This window comes from Arctopsyche grandis, chromosome 1 (genome assembly GCF_051622035.1).
Source record: "Arctopsyche grandis isolate Sample6627 chromosome 1, ASM5162203v2, whole genome shotgun sequence".
Lineage (NCBI taxonomy): Eukaryota > Metazoa > Arthropoda > Insecta > Trichoptera > Hydropsychidae > Arctopsyche > Arctopsyche grandis.
Window position 1 is genome coordinate 30,072,986 of NC_135355.1, and position 25,213 is coordinate 30,098,198.

General features: G+C 33.6%; 1 protein-coding gene across 1 annotated transcript in view; it reads left to right on the top strand.

Moving 5' to 3' along the window:
- smash (smallish) overlaps positions 1-25,213 on the top strand; it is a 138,608-nt gene that overhangs the window by 86,173 nt on the left and 27,222 nt on the right. The window contains exons 5-6 of the mRNA XM_077428180.1: positions 13,906-13,962; positions 23,271-23,540. Coding sequence (XP_077284306.1) covers positions 23,424-23,540 — 117 coding nt within the window. The 5' untranslated portion in view covers positions 13,906-13,962; positions 23,271-23,423. The remainder of the gene's footprint in view (positions 1-13,905; positions 13,963-23,270; positions 23,541-25,213) is intronic.

Sequence of the window (25,213 nt, forward strand, 5' to 3'; positions counted from 1 at the left end):
AACATTACATGAATGCTCACACAACATCGGATCGAATATAGTCTATGTACATTACATAATGAAACCGATTTTTTTTAAATTTATTAATTCCAGGGAGTTTGATTCGTGTATTGTTTCAAAGTACTTTCACATACATATGTATAAATATTTTCGAAAAAGTAAAAACTGAAATGCATTTTCTGATGGATATTTATAAATCGAAACCGTAGTTTATCACTACGTTGTGTTTGTTCGGAATATAGTGTTTACATAGCGTTTAACGTATACCCACACACAAGAATAGGTTTTACTATATAGCACAATCTTGAGAATTTTTTTTTAAATATCACTTATCTAAGTGGTATCGATAAGCCATTTAACCGGCACGATTAAGTGTGCATATACTGATATGCGACTCGCTGACACTTTCATACTAAAATCTTCGTTTCAAAATTGCACATTTTTGCTATTTTAACCCTAACAAGCCAAATCAAATATTTATTTATTTATTTATAAATCAAATCAAATATTTAGTTTAAGTTTGGACCATCGAGGCATTACAGGAGTCCCTAATGCGCCACAATGGGATGAGAAAAATAAAAATACATATATACATACATACATGCATGTGTACATATTTTATTTTCTTATTTTTTATTTATAATAGCAGATTAAATTATATTTATAATAGTAGAAGTAAAAATATGAAATAATAAAATATAAAGTAGGGAATATCTTGCACAAAACATACCTGCGAGGCCCAAATGGAAGAGAGAAGATCAAAATTCCACTCATACATCATATTCAATTATGAAAATAAGGATGAGCGCAGGCTACCAGGCAGAAAGGTTAAAATAGTATCCGATCATCTACGCTCAATAATATTATTGCTTTAATCTACGTATGTAAGAATCTATTTATTAACGATGTCTTTCGTGCAAATCTCCTATGATGAATTCCGACAAAGCTTGATCATTATGTACATATGTATGAAAATTATATCGCAATTTAACATGACAAGTTTGCGTCTATTACATACATAGTTTATAGTAAAGTTTCCACGACATGGTTTCGTATTAAATGCGCTTCAATGCGCATTGTCTCTTATTTATGAACCGTTTCTTATCTGAAAATGTTTTTGTTATTGTTTTTATCTAAGATATCGAATCAATGAACGTGTTATATGTATTACGGGGAATAATGAGTTGATTGAATCATTAACATTGTTTATCGATAAATATAATAACAGCATGTTGATTTATTTTATTCAATGTTAGACTTCTTTCTTATTAGAAATCGATTGAAAAAATGGGTTTCAGATCAAACTTATTATGTTATTATTTATTTAATTGATAACGCGTAACCGATTTAGATATTTGTATACATAATATTTTCCGTGTTTACCTTGAGAAAGGATTCTTATCTGCAGTGGATTCCCATTTGCCTTCTGGAGTGGAAAGAATGGAAAGTAGAATTTTATCTAAAAATGGAAAGTAGAAATGGATTTTTATCTAAAAATAATTGTTATGATTTTAACCATTATTTTTAGATAAAACCGGCAATTTATTACTATTTGTATTTTATTGCTATCCAGATCTTACCATCAACCATTCACATACCTACTGTAAATAATTGAGAAACTTAATAAATCTTTCGATTTATAAACATCAAATTAAATACTTCGAAACACAATTTAAACTTGAAAATCAATATTTTCAATTGGTTTATTTTTATATCAAATACGGCTTCAAAGTTTTCTTTATAAAGCATGAATTATAAAAATTAATATTGTACTTTTAAAAAAAAAGTATTATTAGTGCTTAAATAGTACTACATGAATTTAGTCTACAGACTTTAAGATCAATAGGAATTATCAATGATTTCGGTCATATGTATTTCTTCATAATTTTCGCTTACGATTTCTCAACAAGTTCGTTTGAACTTAGACCCGTGCCGTTCTTATTGTTGTCGTTCCCAATTAGGCGACTAGGTTGATGCTCATTCATCATTCATTAGTTCGTGTGAGATTCGGTGCCATTTCGAGCTAACAATAGCTCCAGATTTCGAAGATGATCGAATCGCATTTTTCGCACATTCCCGTGTGATCGAAAATTTTACTACTTTCGCTGAAAAACTTTTTTCTTAAACAAAAATGTTCATTCTCACACAATGTGAATCGGATCGAATATATTTTTCACTTGCACTTCGCGTAACTTTCTCTAATTCGTCCGTTATTTATAATAACGATTCCCATATGTCGTAGTTATTATACGTACTTAACACAATTGTCTCACTAATGCACATCCCAATTATATCGGATTACGATCGGATTGGATTGACCGGATAAATCAAACGTACACTACATACATATTGCCAATTTCCTTTGTGTGAATTACTTCGATTAAAATCGCCACGCAGCTCTTAATCGTAAACAAGTAGGTACCTACTACCTAGTAATAGTTGTAGCTCAGCTTTTTTCTACTACATTATTTTTGCTAATGATTACTACACGCTATACTTGTATGTAACATATTAGTCTTTGACAGTTCACAGTTTGTGTTGTTTATGGACCCATGCCTTTGACATTTGACTTTGTGATGTTCTTAAAATACGCCAGGTAATAAATTTTTCTACGGCTGAAATTTCTCATGAACTCGAAAGTTCATGATAGCATATCATATATATATATATATATATATATATATATATATATATATATATATATATATATATATATATATATATATATATATATATATATATATATATATATTCGCCTCTCTAGCAGACTGTAAAATTACGACAGAATTTGTTAGAAACTTAACACACGCTATATTTATTCTTGTATAAAAAACTTTTCTCATTATTTCTCGCCGTAAAATTGTATAATTTTAGGGTCTCAATTGTATTTATAATGAAAAATCTGTTCTTTATGACATTTCCTTAGTCATTGGCGTGGGAAAATCGCCTCAAACCGCAAACAGTTGTGGAAAATCGACCACACTTAATCATGAAACCGTCGTATTTGTTCAAAACGGGCGTCAGCCATTTTGCTCCACTAGAGCTAAAAAGCTTGATTGATGACAGACGAGAGCCATACATAGAGAAAAACACGTCAAATAGTAACTATTCCATAACAGAAACGACGAGTTAGTTTTGTCAGAACGGGGCCCCATCGACAACCCATTAACCCAAACTGTAAAATATATAAGTGTTGGTTGAGTTATCAATCATAAATACATATGTACGTACGTACCAATCATGTACCAATATATGTATCAATCACATGTACATGTTTCGAGCTCTTTTTAGAAATCGATCTGCGGTCTAGTGCACTTTCGCTGCCTTGATTATTTGATTGATTTTCGTATGTGTATATGTAGATCTTTTTTTTATTTTATAGACATAAGATCTATTTTTTTTCCTAATTACATTTTGGAATGAAACTTTTACTCTAAATCCACCGAGAATTAACTCTACTTAAATATGCATAGACATTGGAAATGTTGTGGAATCTCGGCTCGGTCGTTTAGCCTCAATTGCAAAAAAAAGAAACGCGTAGGTACCTAAAATTGCATCACATATGCTTATGCACATTCACCGAATACGGTAGTGCCTAACGACAAATCGCGTATGGCGTCCTATAAAATAATATATGTATGTATGTAGAAGTATATAAATAGCATGTGCAATAGAGCGTATCATAACCGTTTATTACACTGTTTTGCATGCGAACAAAGATAATGCTCGTAAGTTTTTATTGCTTGCGTTCGCAAATATGTATGTAAGTACATACGTGTTTCCACGAGTCACGTGGAAACGGAAGATTCCAGCCGATTTCTTATCGCACTTCTAACATAAACACTGTAAATATTAAATGCACACATATTGTATTTTGTAAATATGTATCTCAATTCACCTATTTCCTTGATGGGCATTCTAATTTTTAGCATCGTATGATGATATACTATAAATTTAAGGTTGTTTGGATTTAAAATCAATCCATCCATCCGGCCACAGTTTTAAATAATTTGTATAGAATGCTTTGGTAAGCGACCACGTACTGCCTATTCTCTACCTGTCAAATTTTCATCCGTTCGATTTGATTTACCGCTGTTGCAGGAATGTGCGGTTTTTTACTCAATTTTAATATACCGGTGCGTATCATCACGCAAGTTCATTATTAGGCCCGCTCTTCGACCATCATCAGCTCGTTGTCCCACCGTAATAACATTCTTTACACACGCGTCGCATTTTATTCTTTTTTCGTCATTATACACTTTCTAAAAACTATAGAAAAAATCTAATATTTGAAACTTTGAAAATTACTCTTTTATTGCTAGTGTTTTTCTAAGGAATTTGCGTAAGTGAAATATTTAAATGACCGTGCTTTTGATATGCATATTACACTATTCGTCGGGCTTTTCTTTTTTAACTGTGTCGTTTGATTCTAATATGTATTATTTATTAAAAACAGAAACGTATTACAATACTTTTTCAAACATTGACACCAAAAAAGTTTCTAAATGTATATTAACCCCGACCATAGGTGCCACTACAGTTTGCCCAAGGTGACACCTAAGATCAAACTTTTGTACATAGGTACTAAACACATAATGATTATACACAAAACATGAGTTGAAACCCCTGCCATTCAAGTCTTCCACTGCGAAAGCCGCTATAGCAGCTCTGTCGTATGTACATGTTCCTCTTCCCAATTCATCGAGCAAAACTAAGGAGTTGATTGAAGTGCGCCTCAATATTGCTGCTGCCTCACTCAATTCAACCAGGAAAGTCGACTGTGACATTACATTGTCATCGTCATCACCCAGTCTAGCAAATATTCCACCGATGACAGACAAACTGCATCCTACAGGCCTTCTTGGAAAAATGTTGAGATTATTGATACGAATTAATTATTGCGAAACACTTAAAAGCTTATTCAATCTGTTGAATAAACTTTTCACTCTCACTTAAATTATCACATTAATAAATTATTAAAAAATTCAAATCTTTCCAATTAATTTTTATACCAAAAAATAAATTTGGCAATTCTTAGTCGTTTTTCCTAAAGAGACAAATTTAAACGCATTAAAATTGAATATGTCCGATATTTTTATCGCAAATTAAGCACACTGTTTATATATAAAATTTTGCGAAAATGAATACATTATCGATTATATTTTTATATACATACATATATGTACATATTAAATATATGTAGAATCGACCAGTGTATTTTTATTTTTATTTTAGATACCTAACAAACTGTCCGGCGTTGTTTGTAATGTTTTTGACGTCTAAATGAACGTATTTATGCCAACTCACTCTGCAAGTATATCGAGATTGAAAATTTAATATTATATTTTAAATATTTAACGGCATATCTTCATCGCGAATGTTTTTAGTGTCGACTACTAAAAATCAGAACTGCGCAGATCTACTTTCTCGGCCAAAGAAGAAGTTGAAAAGTTCCATCTCATTCTCTTCAATCACAAAAAAATATAAAATACACAAAATAAAGTGGTGCAACGAATGCAGGCAGGCTAACAGGACTGTGCGGTACGGCCAGACCGCATCACCTGCGGTTTCGTACTAGTATCGTATCTCAGTACCGTTGTTTTATGTCATAGTGTACCAAGGAGGCTTCTGTCCGTCCGTCCGTCTTTATGTCATCTTCCGTTTCCTGTGAACAATCACGGGAAGTGCGCCAGATACTCGCTCATTGGGTCATTCGCTCTGTCGAAGAATCATAATAGCGGTCAGGTGGTTGTTATGAAAGTTTTTCACACGATTCTGTTCAGTTTCAGTTCAAGAAAATTCTAGCGTGCCATTTGCTATTTGTCCATATTTGTATTGAATGTGTGTGTAATATCATTGACATTACAACTATGGCCAGTGAGCAGTTTTACTTTCTTATGCAACATTATATTCATTATACAAAAAGTGCAAGTTGAAATATTTGTCTACGTTAAACTAATGGCTTCAATTGTTTTCAAATACATTTCATTTATTTTACATACAAATGTAATTACAAAATTAAATTGTCATTTAAATTAGTTTTCGTTGTACTTCTACTATATTTTGTGATGTTTTAATTTAATGAAAGGTTTGTTAAAATCTGTTTTAGATACTTTTTTTTTTATATAATTTAAAAGAAAATTGTCACTTAATTTTATTCAAAATAATCAAAATTCACAAATTCCATTAGTCACATACCAGTGACTTACCGTGACTTTTAAAACGGGGGACTAGGTATGGGAAGAAAAAAAATATTTTTAATTTTTGTTTTAACAGAAATATCCTAAGTAGCCTTTCTTTCTTAAAAACATCTTGTATGTCTTTAAAACTTAATCTTCTTGATTTGTTGAACAATCGGCCCAGAATGCAACATTCCAAGGCCTCGTTATTTGTTTCCGCGCGCTTGGCACTGATTTGTTTTGAGGGAATTGCTTCGTGAACCAAGTCCCTTGCCATATTTATATTAAAGAAGTATATATGTGTATATATGTGCTATTTTAACAAAATAAAATGTTCAGAATAATGTTTGATAGAAAGAAATCAGAATATTCTTAGTGAAAATTCCATAAATGCTTGAAGAGACAAGTAAATTATTAATTCTTCGATGGAAATCCTATACATAACAATTCGCCAATACCACGAAGGGAACATTATTGAGACGGCGAGTCTGAATGACGCAGCGGACCATACCATAACAATCTACTACCTCAGGTAGGGCCGATTTTGGTTTCTGAACTTCGCTAATCCGAGCGAACAACATAAATATGGACAGCGATTTGAATTTATTGTAATTGAATTGTTGATATTTTAAAATTTTAGGTAAGAGATTTTAGGAGACTAACCTAGTCCTTCTAGGCCAATGACGGCACGCCACTGTGACATACGTATAAAATATTCAGAATCCTATAAAACTTATACAATTTTGGTGTTCAAGTCTAATACATTTTTCAAAATGACAAAAAGAGAAAAACACACTTGGAAGCATATGTATGTGTGCGTTCCACTTAAAATCACTATGCTTAAAATGGCAAACTGTCTCGTTCTAGTTCGATTTCTTTCCTTTTTCTGCACAGTTTTTATATGGTTAGGAATCTGCAGTGAAACTTGCATAACGCGCCATCGACTAACTCTCACTGCACGCCAATGCAGAAAATTGCATACCTGAGAATCAACCGTGACACCTATTTACGTATTCTAGATCATCTCCGATATTAATTCGAGCACCATCAAAAACTCATAAACCGAATCCGGTTTAAAACACACAATAATGCTACCTGGTGATTCGACAAGATAATCCGATTTAATGGGATCTGTTAATCGATTTGGATCGAGATGCTTTATTGCCGTGTTCCTCGACTACTTCTCAGATATCGAAGAAAAATTAATGCGGCTATAAACGAGATTCTATTGCCAATTAGATGCCTATTTTTTTCTGAATTCGGCGCTCTTATCTGCGGCGTTTCGTATATAAATTCTAACTGACCGAATCAATTACAATAAATCTCGAAAGGTTGACGTTGCGAACTTTGTTGGTTTTTTTTTTTTTTTTATTGTATTAACGTCCTTATACCTTACCTGTTGAAGATATTGTGTCAAATAATATATTGACTTCCAATTCTGTTCATCCAAAAATGGTTCACTGGAGTTTGAAACCAAATGGAGACATATAAAAGTAAGCAAAACGTAATAGGATGACCCAGTAGTAATCGGAACGCGTTCATAAAATTTAACGACCTTTTGAATTGATTGAACAATAATTTGTTTATTACTCTAATCGAAGTTCTTTGTTGCCTTTTTATGCTAATTATGTATTTTTATGCAAAGGGTTGCTTATATGTCAGTCGTAACGAGGAGCACGCGCCACACACTGACGCCTGACAGGTATGGATTTTTTTCGCGATAGTTTGACCAAGTGTTGGTTTTTGTCGAACTTTTTCACCGTGAAATTCCAAAGCCCGTGGTGTCCAAGTCACGAGCTCCAGCGCCTCTTCCAAGTCTCGGTGTCTGTACCAAAGATCGCGCGTGCCCCCGAGGGCAATCTGCTCTAACTGTATTTACTCACTGACCAACATATTTTATTTCGGTATTTGCCGTTCTGGTCTTGGCCGTAAAACGATTTATTTTTTATTTTATTTTTTTGTGCATCTCAATCGATTCGTCGAGGTGTGATGACCCGATTGCGTAACTTCCTGTCCACTTATCTAAAGGAAACTTTGGGTCTTTCTCACGTGTTTTTAAAACGTCTTGATTTATACGCAGTGTCCGCCATGTTTGCGTTTTTAAATGATCCTCTTCCGTCCGCTCAAAATCAAGCCGGCTCTATCAATGTTATAGAATTAATTTATTGATACTGTTCTTCACCCATGAGATCTAAAAAACCACCTCAATCGATAAATGAAAACTACTAGAAGCCCAACTATTTTAATAGTTGTGTCCTCGATTTTGCCATCTCAAATTTCGATAGTTCGCGTTCATAAAAGGAAAGAAGATTTAATTGGAATACTGCATATTTATGTATGTATTACACCGAATCCGCGAAATTGTCTATTACACGCATTCCGCAAGAGAATTGCCGAATGCGTGAAAAATGCAAGCACGTCGCCCAGTTCACGGATTCGGCAAATTCTTTGCCGAATGCGTGAACTGGACAGCGTGTAATATTATAACCAAGTGTCAAAGTGACAGCTGAAGCAGGTCGCGCAGGGCTGTTTTGGTCCTTCGGACAAATGCATCTCCGAACTCCGGAGAGATATATGCAGTTAGATTAAGCGTTTCACACCTGGTGATTTCTCAGTCGCTCACATTTTTATACATTTGGTCTGGTCGGTGTAGCCGAGAGCTATGTTCTGGGACATGTGTAATGAAATTAAATATTTATAATATAATACTGATTCTTCACAAGGTATAAAATTCCAACTGTTAAAATATTGATCCAGTTCTAAAAAACAACACCGGAGCGCTGCTGTCTATTTGCCGACTCCACGCTTTGAGCAGACAAATTCTTACCGAATACACGCATTCGCCAAAGAATTGGCCGAATCCGTGAACTGGGCAACGTGCTTGCATTTTTCACGCATTCGGCAATTCTGTTGCCGAATGCGTGTAATAGACAATTTCACGGATTCGGTGTAACATATGCACATCATAATATGTTATTATTACTGAATGACCGGCCACAGCGACGCGTTGGAGATCTCTGTAATGTCACTGTGGCTAATATGTTAAATAAATAAATAAATATAAAAGCCCTATACTTATCAATCATTTGCATACTACATACATAGATTTCGTACGTATTTTCTAAATTGTCACCTTTTCATTTTCATATTCATTGGGGTTTCTTGTATTTCTCCCGTGGTTTCATTTTTATCAAAGAAAGGTTAGAATTAAATTTATTTTATTTCTTTATGGAACCATCTATTTCGTCGGCAGCATAGCTCGGTGGTTGCGTTAATTTTTAATAGTTTACCACCGAGAGGTTCCCGGGTTCAAACCTTGAGCTAACCTCGATTGAAAATAATTTATTCGGAAGTATTTATGTAGTGCTGCTGGTCAGACTTGAATATTTGTGACTCCAAGTCGATCGTTTCCTATTGGAGTTCGCCAATTTTTCTGATTTCATTGTTGAAACGATTCCTCATCAAATTGACAAAACCATCCAGCCCACTATGTCACCACTATTTGAATATGATTTCAAATTTATAATCTATAAATTTATATAAAATTTTAATACTATATGTGTACAATATGATGGCATCATGAAAAAAAATATTCTCAACAGTCAAAAGTCAGATGAAACCATAAAATTCTGTCAGAATCAAATTTTCATCTCAGTGAGCTCGAAATCCAGATGTTTGAGCATCGGCCATAGTATGGCGAGATTACCACCTAGTAATTTATAGTAGAGCAGACTCAAATCAATTTCGTCATCTTATATGACCACCAAATTTCTAATTAAGCTACCGGTTGTACCAAAAAAGTTGATTGAGATATGTATGAACATATGTATGTAACAACATTTGAACCAACTGCAACGTATAGTACGTGTATGGTTGTTCAAGTCGTGTTCACGTTTTCCATAGTCGTGATCATAATGCGCAATAACGAGAGAATGTCCTGGTGCTTTTTAGCTTGTCGACAAGATATTGTAACTTTTAGAACGTGGGCTTTTTCGTATCGACCTTCGTTTTCGTCTTGTACGAATAACATTGACCCAGAGGAGCGTTTTGAGAAAAGAAACCGCCATTTTTTTCATTCTTCTCTTGTTTCTTTTTTTTTGACCATTTAATTCTCGTCAACTATACACACGCTATTCACGCTTCAACGAGTGATTAATGTGTGCTAATCTCTTAACCGCCCATATTCAAAAATAATGTTCACGTGTATATTTAGCCGAGGAATACCTCAGTTACTTGTATAAAAGCTACATTAATCAAAACGCAGCCTTTTTACTTCCTTAGATTTTTATTAAATTCTACGAGACCAAACATACGAACGATCGATTGAAATTTGACATGAACTTTGTTATTGATTACGATAAAGTTATCCCCGTTATAATTAGTATGTAAATGTGTAAGTGCATTAACCAAAATGCATATCTTTTATTATAAAAAGAACAAAATTTCACGATTGGTAAACGGCGTAGTTTTAGGCTAATTAAACTAAACTCATTTGTCAATTATTTTTTTTGACATCCACAACTTCATGAATGTATCAGTGACGTGTCATGAAATTCTCCTTTGTGTCGCACAGTCGCGAGCAGGATTCAAGGGGACTAGGTGACGTCATACCGAGTCCCCTTGTATCCTGCTCACACTCTCGTAAGTAAGGCTGTGTGACAATCACAGGGAGAATTTCACTGCACACACTGGTACGGTACGTACACACGCGAAGCGACAAAAAAGCGCGAGGAAAAAAAGCGCTTTTTTATGTATATATTTATTTAGATCGAAAATGAATCAAATTCTATCACTAAAATTTTATTTTATGAAATTAAATTTATTGATATTAAAATTTTTACTATTGATATTTAAATTTTTCATATACATATTCGTGGTTATTTACTGCGCGCTAAAGTCGGGATACCGTATATGTAAATAATATGTAATATACCCAGTGGCGACTCGTGCAAAGTTGCTGTGGTGCTCCAGCACCCTGGGAAAAATTACGAAAAAATCGCATTTAAATTTTAAATGTAGATATAACAAATGCTATTTTTCTAGAGGTGCTGCAGTGCCGCAGCTCCTATGCACGAGGCGCCACTGAATATACCACCGGAATTACCCGGCTCCACATTGAATAAAATCGTACATATGTACATAAAATGAATATATGCGCTAGGTGTTTTATGCAAATAGGTAATGAATGCATGTTCAGTCCTACCAAAGCGCTCAAGTTATAAATAAAAAATGAGTACGTCATTATTAAAAGGTTCAATTTGAATTGTTCATTGAGTGAATTTTTGCCTATAATACCCGTACAATAATCTATGCATGACTCAAAAAATAAATTTATCGGTAGCAATATCGGACATTATCTTGATATGATGCATAGATTTTGGTGTCAGAAGTGGGATATCGCATCATTGCGTGCAGCTCCACACACATAAATTTCAGTTAAACATAATTTATGGACAGTGAGAACGTATTTGGGCACCTTTTATAAATATATAATAACTTCGCTTGTTATTTTTCAAATTATATTTATACATATGTAGATGTCCCATTATACACGTCCGCAGACAAGACAAACACCGAACATTGTTAATTTATTACACGGCATGAAAGAATTTATTAGCCGGTAGCTGGATGAGCGAATGCACCCATGCAAATCATGGCAACTCGTGACGATTCAAAACCGCTCATAGTACAAATGCACGTTTAGGCTAATAACTCCTCTTTGATTCGTATTGAATGCATCCTGTCGTCGACAAATGCAGAGCGACCATTTCTTTGCCACGATTCGTATTATGCACATTTTCTATCTGTCAAGTGTAAAATTTGCATCTTAACCTTTAAGCATACGTGTAAAACAATTCTAATTCTAAATCTCATGCGGGGTTTGTTAGAAAGCCGTTCGCTTAATTTATTCCGTCGTTTAATATTCACTATGTTTTTATGCAATTCTGTATAAATTATAATCGCCGAGAAGCTTCTGGGTACCGTAATGAACAAATTTGCACTGTTAAGGTTGAGCGAATGTTTACATGCTAGGTCATTTTTTTCTTTTATAATATTCATACAAAATCATAATATTATTGTACATTGTTTTTATGTACATATGTATTGTATATTTAAATTGAACCTCCACCTCCACATTGATTATATTGCAATTATTATTATACAACGATTACCGATGGATATGTAAAAATTTTATAACATTCAAATCATCGCTTTTTTATTTTTATATATGTACCTATATGTGACAGTTCCGACTTTCTGTCGTGTAGCATCGCATCGATTTGTTGCCCAATCTGTATGTCGTAGATATCATTGTATAAATAAAATATTTGTGTCGATGCTAGAAATTTTGCAAGCTTGGTCATCGCACTTGGGTTGAGTAAATGCGCGTGTTCGTGGGTTCCAGCTGAGAAGGGTGTTTCTTCATGTCATTGTTAATTCGTAAGATCTTATTATTCCGATAAGTTATTTATTATAAGTTATTTCTTCAAATATGGTCATCACTTAACCTACATATGTCAATACATGTATAATACGGTAACTTATATTCTAATCAGCAGCATAGATTGATGTTTAGCATATTATGCTTTTAAAAAAGTTGTCACGGGTTCAATCCCACCGATTGCTGCTGGCCATACCTTGGATATGCGACTTCAGGTCGATCGTTTCCTATCAGAGTTTGTCAATTTATCTGATTTTCATTGAAACGGTTTCCTCGCAAAATTTCGAGTGTTTCGGCGTCTCCAATTTCGCTGATTTGTATAAATGTTGAAAATTCGTCCATAGATGTCTGTGTGGATTGTATAATATTATATGTACCTACAATGCTTCTGTACAATGTTTGACCATAAATATCGTGTTAAATGTAAATATATGGGTATATACCTGTATATATAATTAATAATTCTTAATCTGTATACCACACTCGTCGCTTTGGAGCAATCTGTTAGGACGAGTGTGCATAATTGATTGAAATAATGTATAGGTAAAATATATCACCGAAAACACTCCATGTGGTGAGTTTTGGCATGGCATAGATCAGGCGTGCCAGCGTTTTTTTATATGTACAAAACTAACTTAAAAAACCAGTAATTAACTCCTTCCGGAAATTTTTTGAATTGATTTTCTAAATTTAGTAATTATATTGAAAATAGTATATGTATGTATGTACATAAATATGTATATACATACATATATACTGGACGAAAAAATATTTTCAATTGATCATAATACATTTATTACGCTTATTGTTTGTTTTAAGTCCTTGTAAAATATGATACCTACTATTTGATAAATTGCCCTACTAATTGTAATACATAACAATAAATCGTTTTAACTCTGGACCACTTTACTCTAAGATATTTGTATGTCTTCATTGTTAACTGTTCTGCCTATTATTGTGCTTTCAATTTTACTAGAAAATTTAGCGCAATTGCCATTTTGGCATCATTTTTAACACGTTTAGTGTCGCATTCATACTCATTGTAGATATTCTCTATTCAATATTCGCTCTCTGCAAAAAAAGTTACTTTCATCTTTTGCATTGACAAGACGCTTTTACAAAACATACGTAAATAGCAGTGCCTTTCCAAAATCGAATTTATTCAAGCGAAAACCGCTTTTTGCAATACGAAAAAAGGTAGTGGAGTTTTTCTAAAATTTTAAGTGTCAAGCAAAATGTTCCTTTTTTCAATTTTAATTAACAATCATTTAATTTTGCTTACAGACTGTTTTCCCGGATTTGACCAGCTCACAACAGTCTTGGAAATCTTCAATTTTAGAGGTGAGAAAATATTTGAATAAATAATCCCGTCTATATATCAAACGTCGATAAGATTGACACACCTTAATGAGTTGTGTTCGGAAAATATTAGCAAGCATCGACATTTATTTTATTATTTATAATGACAGCTGTGATGGCCTTGCGTGCCTTTTGAAAAATGTATCTTTTCAATATTTTACAAATAAAATATTAAAACAACAATAATAATAAAAATAAAAAATTGGACTCTTATCGATGATCACGCTCGATCGGATTACTGTTATTGGAGACTTGGTGGAGCATTCTGCAAGAGTTGTTTTCCTTGAGAAATCGGCTCGTATGCAAAACTAGGGAAACGCGTTTCCCTAGTTTTACTATACGCTACGTACACTACGATGATTGAGATGATGATGATAACAAATGGCGACAAACCGAATAGTGGCACGGAATGTGTCGCGTGCATCAATGAAACCTGTCACGCGCTCCAGTTTTATTGTGCTCAACTACATATTCAACTCCTGTCATCTGTCGCTTTCGGGCACATTCTTCTGTCGCGATGAAGACGCGATTAGATCTTCTAAGTGTTGACGCAATTATAGCAAATTACATTTAGCAAAATATTCCAACGGCAATAGCACTAAGTACTTTGTTCTCGATTAATTATTTAAAACCGATTGTATAGGTATAATGTAATATGTATATAAATAATTAAATTAAACCAAAAACATTATACATATGTATATTTATTATCTACTAAAAGTTCTTTCTTCGTATTATATTGGGCTATACAGAATTTTATAGATCTGTTTGCATTACTTGTGTACATGCTGAATCGAAAATCCATTGCTTCGTAAAATAAATAATCAAGGGTATTATATTATCCATAGCAGTCATACGAACAGTATTGCAATTTGCTTTCTCGAATTACATCTCGGTTTACAAACCCAGTAGTCGACCCTTTTAACCGTGACCGTTAATAAATATCAATTTTGTGCACTTCGGAAACGCACCCAGATGAGAATGCACTGATTTATCCACTACACGAATTTGAATGAGACCATCTCAACCACAATAATTACTGTGAACGCTATTTGTTGTGATATCACAAGATTGTTGAAGCGTTGCAATCGGGTCATGATTAAACCAACAAGAATGTATGTATATAGGCGTGTCTGCCCCGATAAAATACTATGTAAATTCTTGTGATTGAAAACATTAAATTAAAGCTAGTGTATTTTATTACAAAAGTTTTTCACAAGAAGCAAATAGTCCTTTACCCGAATCAAAAAAATACATTCGAAAAATACGCATATACAGAAATCTGTAATCTGTATCAGCACAAAAGTTGCCAGTATACATACATACATACTGCTTGTGGCGAAGATACCTAACTATGTATAAACAGAAATGCTGAAAGATAATGTTAAGAAAACACTCAAAAGTGTGGCACGGGACGTGCTCTTGTTTTCCAGCTGTGATGGACGTATCTTCAAGTCATTGTTAAAGGTATTTTCATATTAGCACAGCACAGACTGGCAACTGCACGTACAAGAAGAATTATTTGGTACATTCTGTGTATGCCTATGCATGCCTAGGTAGGCTGTGAATGGGTGCGTCTTATTTCATTGTCAATTCGAACAATCTTATTATTTTGACCAAATATATCCTACATATCACCGTTGTCACAATCAAATCTTTATCAATACAAGGATAAAATATCACCGAAAACACTCCAGGGGGACTTCTACCAAATAATCACAACGGTATAGATTAGGCGTGCTAGCCTTTTTTTCGCATGTGCAAAACTTATCTAAAAAAAACATTGTGAAAGAAAGTCGAAAATAGAAAATCATCATCTTTATCTCGATGCTATTATGCCCTATTATTGAATTCCTTCTTGTTTGAAATGGGTATTTGTCGAGTACACTGATATTCCTTTCCAAAATCTTATAGGATGTGGTTGTCAGGAGACATAGGCGGTATAGTAAAATGAGACTCGTTGGTTGGTTTAAAACATTGTTTACTTAACGGAGCGCCACAACGAACTAATTATTTCGCCGCGTTACATGGTACAAGATGAAAACCTAACCATTCTTCGATTAATGCATGCAAACCTAAACATTCATACATGCATTCTTCTCGATTATAAAACTAAATCCCACGTTATTTAATCATAATTGGCGTTTTAAAAAATCTTAAATACTCTAAAAGCAACCATGAGCCTGCCCCTGAAATAGCAGTATGCACCAAAACTCCGATATACTCGTATGAAATATTAATAGTATGAATAATAGTATTAACTTAATAGTACTGAAAATATTATAGTTAATAGAATCCCATTATAATCGTTTATTTTCTACTATAATAAAAATAAAATTTGTAGAATAATATTAAACAAAGTGGCCAAATAAACAGCACGCTGATTGATCAAAGTCACCGTTCCGCGAAAGTGAAATGTCTCTTATGTCATCTCTTCTATTGTTTTCTCCTCTTTGAATATCATAGTCGACCCCAACGACCCTAAACATCAACGGACAAATAAATTATTCGACGACCCGTTTGACACGCGCCATTCTGTAGTACACGTCTTCATCCATTAAAATGTCGTTAGAGACAAGGCTTGCCGGACAATAGATCAGATAAATATACACATAGTCGAACTTTTAACCCCCTCATTTAGTAGGCTAGCTATATAGATGATTACTAAGTTTCAATTTAAAGCGCAACTTTATGGGCTCGTAGTTCCAAGAAAAGGAATTCTTCCATACGTACGTATATCTCTGCAAACATTTAAAACAGTGATTACCTTATTTTTTAAAGAAATATAAATACATCCTTCTTCATATAATCAGCCAGTTTTCTAGAGAAGGATTTTTTTTATGTGTAATTAATTAGGTTACAATCTTAAAATGTTCTATCTTGGATACCTTATATCATCATCATCATCATCTACAGCCATTCACCATTCACTGGTGGATGAAGGCCTCTTCAACGAACCTCTACTCGTCTGTTTTGCGCAACTCTCATCCATCTTACCCCACACATTTTCCTAATTCGCTTACCCATATTCTTCAAGGAAGACCCATAAGGGTCTTCCTTGTACCCTTTTGCATTCTCTCGGGTGCCATTCTAGCACTTATTTTGTCCAACTTTCTTCCATTCTTCTAGCAACGTAGCCTGCCCATTACCGTTTCATTCTCTTCACTATATCCTCCCTGTCATTCTTCGTAAAGCCAAGTATACAGCGTTCCTTACTTCTTTGAATGCATTGGAGATGAATGCGTTCTATGTCCATGTTTCACATACATACGTCATCACTGGAAAAACTCATTGATCGTATGTGTGTACTATGTATATCAAAATTAGTCTCCAGTTTTAAAAGCTGACTATTCGATGTTATTGTTATTAAATGCTTGTATGCAAGTTGCTTGCTCGTGCCCGGTTAAAAACCAATAGATTAGCGTCTTGTATTGAAGGGCTATTACTTTTCTTTATAGAGGTTTTGTCTTATAATGAAGACACAGTGGAAGCAATATGTATGAGTGTTTGTGCGGTTGTAAACATTAACCAAAACAATTTACGACGCATTCAAATTTGCTTTTCCCGATCTTGCAACATTTGCAAAACAGACGTTTGGCGCCGTTTCAACTCGACGCATATAATAATGGCTTCTGGCTAAAATCGTAAATTGATCTGACGTTTTTGAATGAAAAATGGAGCCATTTTGCCAAAGCACAATCCAGTAGCATAAATAAGGGCTGAAAAAAATGGCCAGTTAAATCAGAGTCGACATAAAAAATGTAAAAACACACTGGATTTATATTTATTTATGCGAATTTAATAATACCTAACCAGATGATCGTCGTCGACATTTGGATTTTGAAAAAAAAAACTTTATATGGTATTAAGTACCTACATATGTATAACTAAAAATTGTGGATGAATAGTGTATAATTAAGTAATTTTTATGTAATAATGACGTGGACCAGTTCACGTGAAATCCACTTGCAAATATGTATGTATATATAAGTTTTAGTGGTTTTTCTCTGGATTTAATTCGTCGACTCTCAATATTATGATGTGGTATCAATCGAATGTCGATTCTGAATGAGTCTTATCGAGCGTATCCAATTAATGCTATTCAGATCGCGAGATTATTTTTAATATTATAAAAGTGATTGGATTAGTCGTGCAATGGCGACTGATCGACCTTCGCCACGTCCTATCAGTTTACAAGCTCTCGAGCACGCGACACTTTTGATTTATTGATCACTAAAGGCTGCGGTCTTAAAAGTGCATTGGAATATATGTTTGTATGTATAATCCAAATGAGCGAGTGTTTCATACCAAAGTACAGATTATATTAATATATAAGAACATAATTTTATGAGTCAAACTATTTATAAGTAGATATAAGGAACGGTGCATGTATCTATGTCTGTATTATTAAAATAAATATGTACTGAAGAATACATTGATTTGCTGACTACTCTTCTAGACGAAATACGTATCTACGAAATTCGAATGCCCACCACACACCATATCCCGCAAATATCATAGCTATGCATGAGTAAGAATACACTACAAGTCTACATTTCGTTCATTCATGAACATACTAGTTTGTTCAAATGTTACAGTTGAAGTTTATCTTCCATTTGTAATAGGTATATAATATTTTGACTAGTTAAAATATATTCCGTCACTCACGTAAGTTGATTCATATGGCGAATTACATTCCAACTGGTCAAAATATACAACTGAAAATACAGTTCAATTATAAGTTGGTACCAGGTTAGATGCCCCAGAGCTTAAGTTTTCATGAAAACGTCACTCGACTAGTAAATTGAGTGGGAAAGTCTTTTTTTTTGTTATGAACACATTATTAGAGCTATCGTAATACGGTACTCATTACCTACATATATTCGTAATACCTCGCAAATATTAACGCATTATTGAATTCTAAAGCATTTGTAAAAACATCAGAGCTGTCAAAACTCAACTGTTATATTACAACTGGCGCACATTGTTGCAAGTGTATTTGCGCTTATAGAGATATATACTAGTTGAGAACAAATTGACAGAGGAAGTAGTTTGTTAATACACATAGTATTAAGGCGCAGACACAGGATTGCCCATTTTAATGACGGCTAAAAGTTTCATGCGACAGCTGATAGGAGTCTATTTGAAGAAAGCTTTTGACTTTTAGTTTATGAAAAGCTATAGTCCGTGTATGAAGGAACTAGTATGTTCATGAACGTATCGGAGTGAACAATAGATATAGAATAATTATTCTATATCAATGGAGTGAACACTCGGACTGTAACATAGTTACTTATTTTTATTTGTCACTGAATTGGCATAATACTCGATAATGTGATTCCCACATTGGATATTATTCCAATAACTTAAAACTTAGCAACTATCAAAATACATAATACTTCCCTTCATTAGTATGTATTTCATTTAGAAATATCGTCATAAACGCTTTCGAGCCAGATCATAGCTCACCGATTAATACATTGTTTTACAGTACAGAAGTTGTGGTTTAAATCCTACTACCTACGCTGCTGGCGAGATCTGGATTGTTATTTAATCCAGATCGGCCGTCTCCTGTTAAAGTTTACTATTTTTATCTAACTTAATTGTTTTGACGGATCTAATAAAAATCGGCATCCACCCCTCAGTTTCACGCAAATTCGTTACATCGATAAATTTGTTGATGTTTAAAATATATCCACCTACATATGTACATACATACATTTGTAGAATGTTCTAAAGACTTACAGTACTTATGTACAATGTTTGACCATAGATGTCTGGTAAAATAAAAATTGTGTATTCCTGTACAAAAAATAATAATAAGCAAAGCCTCAGCTATAGAATCGTCAAGAACTCATTTCGGATTTGAACTCCGAAACTTTCAATCATGACTCAGTCACGATGGATTCTGTGTTATCTTAGGTAGGCTTTGATCAAAAATGTATTCAAATGTCAAACTTAATTGAATCCCAACTTCAGCTAGTCTGATCTAATAGCTTACTTTTTTTGCATTTAGCCTAGTATGGAGGGTCGGTAATGATTTTTAATTTATTGTGCAACGTTTCGCAGTCATAACTAGCCGTGGCCATATTTGGTCGACGACGCGCACAATAATCGACCATGTGCGCTTTTGCGTTCTCTCGCCCAGAACTGATTTTCGACCACGAAAATCTAATTTCACCTTTGTCCGTCCGTCGCGCCATTTTGAGCAATAAGAACGCGTTGAATATTTATATACCACGTATATGCGAACATTTCGTGATGAAATAATTGCCGATGTTATGAAAATTTCGTCATTTCGGCGTTTGGTTATATTACGATTTCGTAAATTTGGTTTACAACGCTTTCTCTGTTCGGCCTGTAACCCTTCGTTGGTGATTTACGTTATTCACGCTGGTCGACTCGGAAAGGAAATTTTACATAAGATAAATTTTGTTACCAATTTGGGCCAATGTTAAATGACTCTTTTTGTATCAAATACCTGTAAACAACAATGTAGTAGAAGAAAAAAAGAAACCTTGTAAAAATGCAAACACTAGAAATAAATATTCTCTTCCCTCAACCGCATCACAAATGACGCTGTGTAGAGTCACAATTCTCTGAAGTTTTATCATAATTTAAATTGAGCTTATTTATCATAAAATCACACAAGTATTGCGCCTCCAATAAACTACCCCCCCCCCCCCCCATCCCCCTTTTATTCGTTCCAAGGGATAATTCTAATGAGGACTTAATTTAAGTTAAGATAATCATTCATTCAAATTGAAATGTTTACCTTAATATTTATTCACTGGTAACCATGTGCACCATTTAAATTAACAAACTACGCATTGTCATCATATCGTCTATATTAACAGTCGTCAGTGTGACGAAATAAAATTTTAAATATCAGTCTTCAAAAAATATAATATGTAATTGAAGTTCTGAAATAATTTTGTATACAATTCCTTGAAACATCTGTTTGATTTTTAAATGTTTTTATTGCTAATAAATTGTGTTCACAATACATCTTACATATGTATATCTATTTTAATAGCTACTGATCTATTGATCATTTTCTATTTTACAATTTTTTTTTAATTATAGTATTATCTTATTTTAATGTTAATATACAGCATAATAAGAAAACATTTGTTTAAACTAACTTTTTTCAAAATTCAAGAGAATACCAAATGACATTGTATGTATGCTTTTTTTAATTAATTTTCCATTACGTTCTGTTATATTCTCGGGACCTCAATGGAAATAAACGGCGTCCATAAATCATAAATTTAAAACCCCTGTCATAGATCAATGAACTATTGTGTAGAAGTTTCTAATTACAAAATTTATATTATCTTAAATCTTAAAATTTGTGTAATAAATCAAGATAAGTAAAATCTGTAAGAAATTCACTTTCAGATTACATTATCATCATCATTTACAGCCATTCGAATACCCTGAATGAATGCCTCTCCAAAACATTTCCATAAGTCCCTGTTTTGAGCAACTCTCATCCATCTCATCACACACATTTTTCTGATTTCATCCACCTATCTCCTCTGTGGCCTTCCTTTTACCCTTTTATATTCATCTATCGTCCGTTCTTCTAGTTACTTGACCCGTCCATTACGATTTCAATTTCTTTACTCGTACCTTTGTCATACTTCTAACCCAAGTATTCCGTTTTCTATATCTCCTAGTTATGCCAAGAAGCGTTCCATACTTCTTTGAGTACACTGGACCTTATGCAGCGTTCAATGCCCAAGTTTCGCATCTATGTATATATCATCACTGGCAAGACTTATTGATCAAAGTCACAGTGGCATTTTAGATTTGAACACTGCATTCATTTCCCCATCCTAATTTCATATTTCTTCTTATTTCCTCTTCTTTATTACCGAAATTGTCAATGATTTATAAATAATTTTCAAACTACTTATACTACCCTATAATCTATTGTAATACTATTGGGCATGCAATATTTATAGTTCATGAAATACGTCCACACTTTTAGGCCCCATTTTTGTGTAGATTTTTTATTTCGATCATTGCAAAAATACTTATAATAGTTTTTTCTTACTCTTGAAATTGTCACATGATCGATTGGCGTTTTTATTCATAACATCTTGATACAAAATATAAAAATAATTGAAAACTTCGGATAGTCCTTTCGGCCGTATCGAATGTCAGATCATCCATAATATCCAGTCGATAAATTTTATAACTCACTGACCGCATAATTTAATTAAAGCAACATCACTCTATCGAAAGATAATTATAAATTCTGAAATAAAATACGCCCACTGTCCATCATTACATTTTAAAAATGCTTGTTTATTATTGCTGAAAATAAACATACATACATACATAGTATTGTAAATATTTATTCAACTACATATTTAAAAGAAACTGTAACTAGCGTATGACGTCAAATATGACCGTTTGAGGATCACTTTGCGAAACTTCAATATGACGTCGTGAGATCAATTATAATCATATGATATTCCCTTAAAACATCACAGTATAATATAGTAGACCAATTGTGTAGATAACAGGATAACTTCTTGATTGATTGATACGCTTAATAAATTTCGATGATAAGTTTCATACGTGCTTCAATCAACAATAAATATTATATGAGAAAACAAACATAAACGTATGTTTCTTTTTGAATCGAGCGAATTCCAAATTTTGGCGCAAAAAAAGTGTTGAAGTGTGAGCAAATATTATATTTCTCTGCAAATTTATCACACTCGTATTTAACTGATTTCGACGATGATGATGGCCACCAGCAATTTGTATTCTATTTGCGGTGACAATGTGTTGTCTTTTCGCCACCTTCTGGCCTATCAATCTTCCACAAGAATTTCGACTTACTTATGTGACACATATACATACATACATAAATACATATGTTGATGTTTCTCAACCAAGCAAATATTTAATGACATATATAAAAATCGTGTAAATTAATTTCGTTGATTTAATTTACATTATTTTCACACGTTCACATGTTTGAGATTTTTATCACTCTGTTGACAAATACTGCAAAATCATTAGATATTTTGAAAACACATACTGTTATCAACGTATTTTTATTGCATAATATACATATATATGTATCTATGTATATTATATTACGTAGATTATTTATATAATATAAACAGTATCTTTGATTGTTATATGAAACCGAAATGCATTTCTATCCACTCTGTCTTCATTTATGTGTCAGTAGAGTGAGTGTGTAAGACATTTGCATCTAAGCTTCTCATTACAATATTTAATCTTGTTTTTTTTTCTCTTTCCAGATTTACGTGAAAATGTGACATCATTATTGCATTGTCACTGAGTTGTAACAATTTGTGGACATAGAAGACGTTGAGAAGCGCCATCTTCGCATTATTTATTCACAATTGCATTGTGTGAGATGGTAGAGAACTGCAGCCGGTAAGGGAGGGGCCATGCCGTCAGGAGTGGGCCCCGCCATGGGGGCCAAGGAGGGCGTAGCAGGGGGCGAACGCCGAGGGAGCACCTCTTCGGAGGGCAGTGCCACCAGCTCATCCACACACACCAGATCGGTCAGTACAATATTCACAATTTATTTTTTATAAAATTACCTTATTTTATAAAGTTGTGACAGGGTGTAGAAATACGTGTTTGAATAGCTAACTGTCATCGCTTCAGTCTGACACAAAATTCCTACGTAAATTTAAATGAGTTGGCTAATGATTAAACTCTTCTAGCTTCATGTTAAACATCAAGGGCGAAAACACGCTGAGTGGTATGGGACGTCCTGTGTCCTTGGCTTCCCGCTGTGATCGTAGACCAGGCCTGGGCAAACCGCGGCCCGCCAAGTATTTTGGTGCGGCCGGCGAGCAAAATTCAAAAAAAGTTAACTTTTTTCTGATCTACAAAAATTTTTGTTGATTTGTATTATCGTTTCTGACATATGTAAGATACAATTCGAATTTGGGCCAAACTAGACTAAAAAACTTTAATTAGCAATTATCATCAATCTCGACGAAAGTAATGATCGAAAAGATACCGCACAGTTATTCATTTTCATACGCGGATGTAACTCTAAATTTGAAATTATTGAAGAGCTTTTGTCATTGGAATAAAATTTACGAAAATTGTCCTGATTACAATTTAATTATAATTCATTGTATTATACATCAACAAGTATTGTACAAAAATGTGTTAAAAGTTGAATATGTGACATCTTGTATTATTAAACTTGTTAATTTAATACGATCGAGTGCTTGAAACACAATTCATTGCTTTTCTCAAGATATTGAATCTGAGTTCACAGATATTATTTATCACTAGTGTTGGGCCCGTTGATTTCAACGGGTGGTTTCGAAAAGGAATTGAAACTCGAATAAAAATAAAGTTAAAGATATTGAATCGACTGGTTTCGGAAAGAAATTGATGCACGAATTATAAATTACGAAGTGATTACGAATGACGAATTACGTTTTGTGCATCGCCGACGCCCCGACGCCTTTGCCCCCAGCGCCCCCGATGAAAAAATGAAAAAACTGAAAAAATGAATAAAATTAAAAACTGAAAAAAAATTAAAAACTGAAAAAAATGAAAAAAACGAAAAAACTGGAAAAAAAATTGGTTCCCCATACTGCGCCCGTTGTCCGTCACATATTTATATACATATTTACCGACACATTGTTTTTATATATAGTATAATCATATTCGATGGCTTAGCCTAAGAAAAATACTTCGGCGAGTATGAGATACAAAAGAAGAAATCGTAAAATGAAAAATATTATCGACTTTCCCAAATTAACTGATAATGACTGGCTGTGTGATTTTGCATTTACATACTTTGGACATCGTGAAACATTTAAATACTTTCAACACAGTGTTCCAAGGGGAAAATTTATATGTCCATGATATGGTGAAACGTTTTAATGGATTTAAATTAAAACTACGACTGTTTCTTCACAATTTATTTATCAAACGGGTAGACCACTTTTCAACCATGAAATTGCTGAAGATACCAGAAAATAAATTTGAAGAATATGGTGAAATTGTCAACGATTTAAGTTGTGAGTTTCCATTAAGATTTGGCGACTTCCGAAATATTGAGATAGGCTTGGCAATTATACGAGATCATTTGCAATATATATTGATAGCGTATCGACAGAGATATAAATTAAGATTATGTACATATTTACAGTGGGATGCTGATTTAAGGGAATTACACCGTCATGAGAAATTTTAGAACGCCCTT